The sequence below is a fragment of the Scylla paramamosain genome, chromosome 20 (assembly GCF_035594125.1).
Source record: "Scylla paramamosain isolate STU-SP2022 chromosome 20, ASM3559412v1, whole genome shotgun sequence".
In the NCBI taxonomy this organism is placed as follows: Eukaryota; Metazoa; Arthropoda; class Malacostraca; order Decapoda; family Portunidae; genus Scylla; species Scylla paramamosain.
The window spans coordinates 3,904,321-3,913,592 of record NC_087170.1 but is presented as its reverse complement, the minus strand read 5'-3'; the positions used below and the strand labels follow the sequence as shown (position 1 = coordinate 3,913,592).

Here is a 9,272-nt window from a genome sequence, read left to right as displayed (position 1 = left end):
AACTAATTATGATAAAATTCTCCCTTGCATCAACCTAAAGCTGAACAGAATAATTGATGTATTTTTATAATTTCTGTTGTTCTTTTCTTCTTGAGAGAGAGAGAGAGAGAGAGAGAGAGAGAGAGAGAGAGAGAGAGAGAGAGAGAGAGAGAGAGAGAGAGAGAGAGAGAACTGTGATGGGTATTATACAGGGACTATAACAATATACAACCTACTCCACTTCTACACACACACACATGGTTAGTTCGCTCATTATTAATCTTTCTTCTCTTCGGCATGATGAAAAGGATCCCCGTAAGGACTTCTAGCAGCAGCATTCGCTCCTCTTCCTCCAGCAACTGCTCCCAGCCCACTCCGTCTGGACCTCCTGCAGTCGACAACTCCCAGCCTAAGAGGTTTGTTGTCACGTCTCCATAGCTGCTGTCTTCCTTCCTCCAGCACAGTTGTTACGAGTCAATACTGTGGGTTACTTGAATTTCCACCAACTTGTAGTAAAGGGGATTTGTAAATTAATTTTAACGCCACTTAATAACCTCACTTATGTGAGGTTATTAATGATTCATGCAAGTGGCGTAAAAAATTAATTTTAACGCCACTCAATAACCTCACTTATGTGAGATTATTAATGATTCATGCATGGCGGTTTAAGTCAGTAAGGCTCATAGGTTCTCAGGTAGTGCAAAATTTCTAAAGGAAATATAAGATTACTTGATAGCCTCTTAACTCACTTGTGTGTGTGATAAGGAGGTTTTCGATCCGATGAAAGGTTCTTAAGTTGTGTTAGATTTTTGCGTATAAATGTGCTTCACAGTTTGCTGGTGGATACTGTGTCACTAAGTAATTTTTTTCCCTCTCTTTCTTGAAACATTACGCCTTTTCTTGTTTGCAACGACTGACTCTCGGGAATGAATGCATCCATTGCCATGATTGTTTATACAACAAAAAAAAAAAAAAAAAAAAAAAAATCCCTCTCTCATTTGCAATCAATGAAAGAAATATAATTGGTATTGAAAAGGAGGAAAAAAGAAACTCTTACTAGCTTCTATGTTTGCTGTTAGAGCTTCATAGTTAGCACTTCCAAGCACTTCCAAGCTACCTACCTTTAGATGAGCGCATAAGACATTTGTTGCATTTTTAAAGACTTAACTACATTATTTTAATCTCCCTGTCGTAAATTTGCATGTGTGCGTCCATTGACTGAAGTTGAAGCGTCTCACTCGTCCTCAGGAACCAATCACACTGCAGAAAGAGTGAGGCGCCCTTGTAGACAGCAAGTCACCGTCTTTCTTGGCCTGTTGTGTGAAGCCATTGTAAATATCCTTCCTACCTTCCTCCCTCTTCCTTGTTTCTTGGGTGTAAAATTCCTTCATCTTTCAACTCGACACAACATTCCAGACAACTATCTCTTCTTCAGTGACACTCAACTCTCCCCCTCTTCTACAATGAACATCCTCTGTCTGTCTTTTACTTATAACTTGAACTGGAAACTTCACATCTCATTTCTAGCTAAAACAGCTTCTATGAAGTTACGCGTTCTGAGACCTCTCCGCCAGTTTTTCTCATCCCCCCCAGCTGCTAGCTTTATACAAGGCCCTTATTCATCCATGTATGGAGTATGTTTCACATGTCTGGGGAGGTTCCACTCATACCGCTCTTCTAGACAGGGTGGAATGAAAAGCTTTTCGTCTCATCATCTCCTTTCCTCTAACTGATTGTCTTCAGCCTCTCTCTCATTGCAATTTTTTAATAATAGAACAGTCAGAATTGTAATTGGCAAAGATAACAGTAAGGGAATAGAACTAAAAAGTGGCGTACCACAAGGAAGTGTTCTCTCCCCTACATTCTATTCACTTTATACCAATGACTTACCTCCAGCAGGGTCTGGCTGCTTAGACACGATATTTGTAGATGACATCACTCACCTAGTAAATCCAAAGCAATGATTAAAATAAAGGTTGAAAGGGAAATTGAAACAATAAATAAATATGAAAGAACATAGAAAATTCAAAACAATGAAGAAAAATTTAAAATCATACCGATTGGTCAATATAATACTATGAAAATAAAAGTAAACGGAAAAGAAATCGACACTTGAAAACAAGGAAAATTTCTAGGATTAAAATTGCAAAGCACGGGAATGATCAGCCACTGTACTAGCATTAAAAACAAAGGACACGCAGTCCTTACTAATTTAAGATTTCGAAATCTATCACCTAAAATTAAAACTATATTACTAAAAACACTCTTGGTACCAATCCTGGATATCCACCTGTTCCAATATGTGCAACATCTCTCACGCAAAAAAAAAAAAAAAGAAATATGCAAATAGTATTAAACAAAGCATTAAAATTCATAAATTGTAACGAAGACAATGGGGCGAGTGTGGAAGAACTACATATAAAATACAACATTACTCCATGAAATATCTCAATTGATCAAATAGCTAAAAAGACTTAGGAAGCTGTTAGAGTAACAGACCCTGAACACTATAACAAGTTAACGATAAAGTACGATCGAGAACATATATAGTTCCCTAAAACAAGTGAAATAATACAACAAGACACACCTGAGACATTAATTGCCAAGAAACATTAATTTTGTTCAGTCTTTCCACAGAAATGCCAGACCAGGACGAACACAGCGAGACTACGTTCTACATCCTGATCCTAACTCCCTATCCTTCCTCCAGACTAACATAACTAATCTCACTATTAATAAGAATATAAATAACTTATACCTAATAACAGCAAGAATTAACACCAACACCAAATTCCAACCAACTACTAAACCAATGAATATACAAACAAGATGAAGACCTTACTATGACACAAGTGCCCCAACATCATCCATCTCTACTTTCCTGGATTAGGGTCAGTGGGGTCAGAATCTTGGGCACATAACGAACAACGCCTTATATATTTATTTATTATTTAGCTATTTAGTTATTATTTTATCTATTTATTTTTGTTTTCTAGGGTCAGTGCCTTGGTTACATAACGAACAACGCCACATTTTTCATAAGAGTGGGTCAGTGGGTTCAGTGCCTTGGATATATAACGAACAACGCCACCCTTTTCATAAGTGTGGGTCAGTGGGGTCAGTACCCCCCTCACTCTGTGAGGAAGACTCATAACGAACAACGCTTAATTCTGGGAACAGTGAGATGTTGGATTTGAAGATACTCCATTATTATTGATCAAGTTACTGTTTCATTTATCACGCCACCCAATGTATATGAAAATGTAAATACCGCAATATCGGGGTTGCAGCACCAACAGTCATAATTATTAGGATTTAGTTGTTCCTTTTACGGAAGTCTGTCTCAATTAAGATAAGCACAAGGGAAAAAGCACACAAACACACCCACCCACTCACACACACACACACACACACACACACACACACACACACACACACACACACACACACACACACACACACTTCCCGTCCACTTTATCTTTAGCTATCTGACTATCTTTCCCCCCCTTAAAAAAAAGAAGTTCTCACTCAGTTCCCGTCCGAGAGTCAGTCAGTCCCCGTCCGAGAGTCAGTCACGAGCAGTCAGTCTTGGTCTCTCACTCAGGTCTACTCAGGCACAGTCAGTCTTGAGAGATGCTGCTCAGTCATCTTCACGTGCAGAAGTTCATATCACTTCAGAGAGAGAGAACAATCAATCGTTACGTTATAATCACCTGTCTCGTCTCGTATCAAGTGTGTACATTCTCTCTGTTATCAAATAAAAAAAACCTCTCATCATCGTGTCTTTTACTCGCACACATCAACTACATCAACTTACTACCCGCGACCTCCACGCTACCAACAACATCAACTTACTACCGGACCTCCAAGTTACCAGAAATACCAAGTTCACTACCGGTCCTCCACGCTGCCAACACAGCAAGCTCCTCATCTGATCCAGCAGTAACAAGCATCAGCATCATCATCAAGTTGCAAATATCTAATCAAAACCAGCGGTAGCAGAAAAACTATCCGAAACAAGCGGTGGACAACAAATTTTAGAAGACACACACACACACACACACACATATATATATATATATATATATATATATATATATATATATATATATATATATATATATATATATATATATATATATATATATATACCTACCAACTTCCCGAAAGGGAGGATGTCATTATTCGGGCCTAATTTTTTTCAAGATTGAACCCGTTATTTCGTGTTCTACCCTGGTTGCTGATCCTAAGAATTTTGCTTACATCCCCCTTGTTATAACCCTTATTTTTTTTTTTTTATGTAGGAAGAATACTGGCCAAGGGCAACAAAAATCTAATAAAAAAAAAGGCCCACTGAAATGCCAGTCCCATAAAAGGGTCAAAGCAGTGGTCAAAAATTGGTGGATAAGTGTCTTGAAACCTCCCTCTTGAAGGAATTCAAGTCATAGGAAGGTGGAAATACAGAAGCAGGCAGGGAGTTCCAGAGTTTACCAGAGAAAGGGATGAATGATTGAGAATACTGGTTAACTCTTGCGTTAGAGAGGTGGACAGATTAGGGGTGAGAGAAAGAAGAAAGTCTTGTGCAGCGAGGCCGCGGAAGGAGGGGAGGCATGCAGTTAGCAAGATCAGAAGAGCAGTTGGCATGAAAATAGCGGTAGAAGACAGCTAGATATGCAACATTGTGGCGGTGAGAGAGGGGCTGAAGACAGTCAGTTAGAGGAGAGGAGTTGATGAGACGAAAAGCTTTTGATTCCACCCTGTCTAGAAGAGCAGTATGAATGGAACCCCCCCAGACATGTGAAGCATACTCCATACATGGACGGATAAGGCCCTTGTACAGAGTTAGCAGCTGGGGGGGTGAGAAAAACTGGCGGAGACGTCTCAGAACACCTAACTTTATAGAAGCTGTTTTAGCTAGAGATGAGATGTGAGGTTTCCAGTTCAGATTATAAGTAAAGGACAGACCGAGGATGTTCAGTGTAGAAGAGGGGGACAGTTGAGTGTCATTGAAGAAGAGGGGATAGTTGTCTGGAAGGTTGTGTCGAGTTGATAGATGGAGGAATTGAGTTTTTGAGGCATTGAACAATACCAAGTTTGCTCTGCCCCAATCAGAAATTTTAGAAAGATCAGAAGTCATGCGTTCTGTGGCTTCCCTGCGTGATATGTTTACCTCCTGAAGGGTTGGACGTCTATGAAAAGACGTGGAAAAGTGCAGGGTGGTATCATCAGCATAGGAGTGGATAGGACTAGAAGTTTGGTTTAGAAGATCATTAATGAATAATAAGAAGAGAGTGAGTGACAGGACAGAACCCTGAGGAACACCACTGTTAATAGATTTAGGAGAAGAACAGCGACCGTCTACCACAGCAGCAATAGAACGGTCAGAAAGGAAACTTGAGATGAAGTTACAGAGAGAAGGATAGAAACCGTAGGAGGGTAGTTTTGAAATCAAAGCTTTGTGCCAGACTCTATCAAAGGCTTTTGATATGTCCAAGGCAACAGCAAAAGTTTCACCAAAGTCTCTAAAAGAGGATGACCAAGACTCAGTAAGGAAAGCCAGAAGATCACCAGTAGAGCGGCCTTGACGGAACCCATACTGGCGATCAGATAGAAGGTTGTGAAGTGATAGATGTTTAAGAATCTTCCTGTTGAGGATATATTCAAAAACTTTAGATAAGCAGGAAATTAAAACAATAGGACGGTAGTTTGAGGGATTAGAGCGGTCACCCTTTTTAGGAACAAGTTGAATGTAGGCAAACTTCCAGCAAGAAGGAAAGGTAGATGTTGACAGACAGAGCTGAAAGAGTTTGACTAGGCAAGGTGCAAGCACGGAGGCACAGTTTCGGAGAACAATAGGAGAGACCCATCAGGTCCATAAGCCTTCCGAGGGTTTAGGCCAGCGAGGGCATGGAAAACATCATTGCGAAGAATTTTAATACGTGGCATGAGGTAGTCAGAGGGTGGAGGAGAGGGAGGAACAAGCCCAGAATCGTTCAAGGTAATGTTTTTAGCAAAGGTTTGAGCAAAGAGTTCAGCTTTAGAAATAGATGTGATAGCAGTGGTGCCATCTGGTTGAAGTAGAGAAGGGAAAGAAGAAGAAGCAAAGTTATTGGAGATATTTTTGGCTAGATGCCAGAAATCACGAGGGGAGTTAGATCTTGAAAGGTTTTGACATTTTCTGTTAATGAAGGAGTTTTTGGCTAGTTGGAGAACAGACTTGGCATGGTTCCGGGCAGAAATATAAAGTGCATGAGATTCTGGTGATGGAAGGCTTAAGTAGCTTTTGTGGGCCACCTCTCTATCATGTATAGCACGAGAACAAGCTGTGTTAAACCAAGGTTTAGAAGGTTTAGGACGAGAAAAAGAGTGAGGAATGTACGCCTCCATGCCAGACACTATCACCTCTGTTATGCGCTCAGCACACAGAGACGGGTCTCTGACACGGAAGCAGTAGTCATTCCAAGGAAAATCAGCAAAATACCTCCCCAGGTCCCCCAACTGGCAGAGGCAAAACGCCAGAGGCACCTTCGCTTAGGGGGATCCTTAGGAGGGATTGGAGTGATACCACTTAAGTGATACCACTTAAGGACTTCTATCAGGTCCCCTCTTAACCTACGTCTCTCTAAAGAGGGTAAATTTAACAGCTTCAATCTCGCCTCATAAGGAATACTCCTCATCCCCTGTATCCTTTTAGTCATTTTCCTCTGTACTGATTCTAATAGACCTATATCTTTCCTGTAATGTGGGGATCAGAAATGCACAGCGTAGTCAAGATGAGGTCTGACCAGCGCCAAGTATGACTTTAATATTACTTCGGGCCTTCTACTTTTAACACTCCTAAAAATTAATCCTAGTACCCTATTTGCCCCGTTTCTGGCCTCTATGCATTGTTTTCCTAGACTGAGTTCATAGCTAACTATAACTCCTAAATCTTTTTCGTACCCTGTACCTACCAGAGTTTCGTTGTTTAATGTGTACCTACTGTGTGGGTTTCCTCAGGCTCTTCTACCGCAGCTACATGTCCCCAGAGTACAAAACTGAGGAAAGGGTCATCAAAAACATTATATACAATAACATCAAGCCGACAGATCCAGAAAACCCCATAGCCCTCACTATCTACTACAAGTCAAAGAAACATCACAGCTGCTAACCAAGAACTGCCAGATCACTACCCAAGCATCTCTACAGGAAGCCCATGTCATTTGCGAGCACACTAGCACTAGTGAGGGCTGTGGACATCGGGATGACTCTTGCATCGGGATGACACGGACAGAACTGTCTAGGCGCCTCACATGCCACCTACATAATGGAGCAATAAAGAACCATTATAGTACACAACGCACAACATCTTTGAAGCGATATCACCTGTAAGAAGGAACCAAGATCTTAGATCGAGAAAATGATCCACGCTGACTATTTTTCCTGGAAGCATTATACATAACATATTTAGAGCCATCCATAAACATCCAAGTTCAAGATCTATTAGTTCTCCTGACACAAAAGAAGAGAGCACGGAGAAGCAGAGTTACAACCCACCAATGGGAAAAAGCAGCCAGCTACTCGCCTGCCAGAACCACTATTGATTAATCACCTTCCAGCACACCGCTATATAAGGACGCACACCCGCTGTTCTCCTCCCTGTGCAGCGAAGATGGCCGCTCCACGCCCCCCTGACCAGACGATAAGGTACCGGATCAAAACTGCTAAAATCCCGGCCGACCTCAGCAGCGCATTTATTTATTTATTTTTTTCAAGGACTCGGGTTCCCCACACAAAATGTTTCTGGTCCGGCCCGTAAATTATCGTTGACCTAGCCAGCGAGGCGGACCGTGAACAACACACCACTCACTCGGCTTCAAGCTCGTAGAGTCTCCAGAGCAAATATCCGCCAGGACTATCCTTGCCCGTCGAGTAGACGAATATCTATTGAAAAATAGTGCCTACCTATAACATTAACATTGAGGAATACCGACCAGTCACACAATGTTACAAATGTTATAAATTCAGCCACCGCACCAATCAGTGCAAAGAAAGTGAACAGGTGTGCTCTAAGTGTTCAGCTAAGGAACATGATGACAGGAACTGCCAGACACCCACCCTAAGATGTATAAACTGTAATGGGGAGCACACAGCGGTCTCCTTTAAATGTCCCATAAAACGCAAGAGTCAGCAACAGCAAAACTCTCCTAAACCTACCCCACTGACCTATGTCCAAGCCGCCACACCCAACACTCCCATGCAAACAACTCCTAATACCAACACAAACGCAGAGAAACTTCTGCTTGCAGAAATCACAATAAAATACTCAATCCAAACCTCCTTTGGCGACATAAAAAAAAAACAGCCAGAAACCATGAATTCCCTGCTCGAATACATGGCTGCCCCACAATTAATCTTCCACCGAACTTCCAACAAACCAACCAACGATATTTTAAACAACACTTTCAACGAAACGAATAGACACACGCTCCAGGAACCCGAACCTACCACACCCAATGAAACTAGTCCTCCTTCACCTGGGGACCTAGTCATTGATGAGGACTCAGCTTCTGAGGAATCGCAGCCCCACAATTCCCCTCCACCACAATCCACTCCTACCACTACCAGTACCACTACCACCACCAACACAACCAACAACACCACAAAAAAAGAACAAAATAAAGCGACACCTCACAACCGCACCCCAACCCTCTCCCCATCTACGCGAACTACATCAAGGGGTAGGAAAAATACCTAAAAATCATGATCACAGTAGTACAATTAAACTGTCGCGGTTTCTGGAATGATAGACACCATATTTCAGAACCAATTCGATCTATCGATCCAGACATCGTCCTCCTCAACCACACAGGCTAAACACGTAAACCCATCAAACTTTATGGATAAAACACACGTTACAGAACAGGTACGCGCCATGACGGCGTACCTGTCATGGTTAAATGTACCATCAAACACATACACATAACCGACTGGCCTTCAGCCCACTTCCTAGCCACCAAGATCGAAACACAACACGGGCAATTTCTTAATGCCACCACATAAAGCAGACCAGATACTGGGGTCCCCCTCACCAGCCTAAACAATCTCTTCAACCATACAAACATTCCAGTCTACATAGTAGCAGATCTCAATGCCAGACACAGCATTCAAACACTCCAAAACCAACCAACACGGACACGAACTCCTACAGCTCACACAACTGAAACGCCTCCGTTTCCTTGGGCCTGACTTCCCTACCTGCTATACCCACAATGGGAATGGCAGGCCGGACCTCATTCTCTCCAATCTACAAT

General features: G+C 41.9%; 1 protein-coding gene across 1 annotated transcript; it reads left to right on the top strand.

The window, feature by feature from the left end:
- Positions 1-279: 279 nt before the first annotated feature.
- LOC135110094 (mucin-2-like) lies at positions 280-9,021 on the top strand. Its single transcript, XM_064022046.1, has 4 exons — positions 280-395; positions 6,979-7,104; positions 7,987-8,699; positions 8,960-9,021. The coding sequence occupies exons 1-4, from the start codon at positions 280-282 to the stop codon at positions 9,019-9,021; spliced, it is 1,017 nt and encodes a 338-aa protein (XP_063878116.1).
- The last annotated feature ends 251 nt before the right edge of the window (positions 9,022-9,272 follow it).

What these genes read in the sequence shown, in the direction of transcription:
- LOC135110094 (XM_064022046.1), top strand. Translation starts at nt 280, where the DNA reads ATGAAAAGGATCCCCGTAAGGACTTCTAGCAGCAGCATTCGCTCCTCT. An exon ending in GACAACTCCCAGCCTAAGAG is followed by an intron (nt 396 to 6,978) that starts GTTTGTTGTCAC and finishes GGGTTTCCTCAG; the next exon opens with GCTCTTCTACCGCAGCTACA. An exon ending in TACGCGAACTACATCAAGGG is followed by an intron (nt 8,700 to 8,959) that starts GTAGGAAAAATA and finishes ACTGGCCTTCAG; the next exon opens with CCCACTTCCTAGCCACCAAG.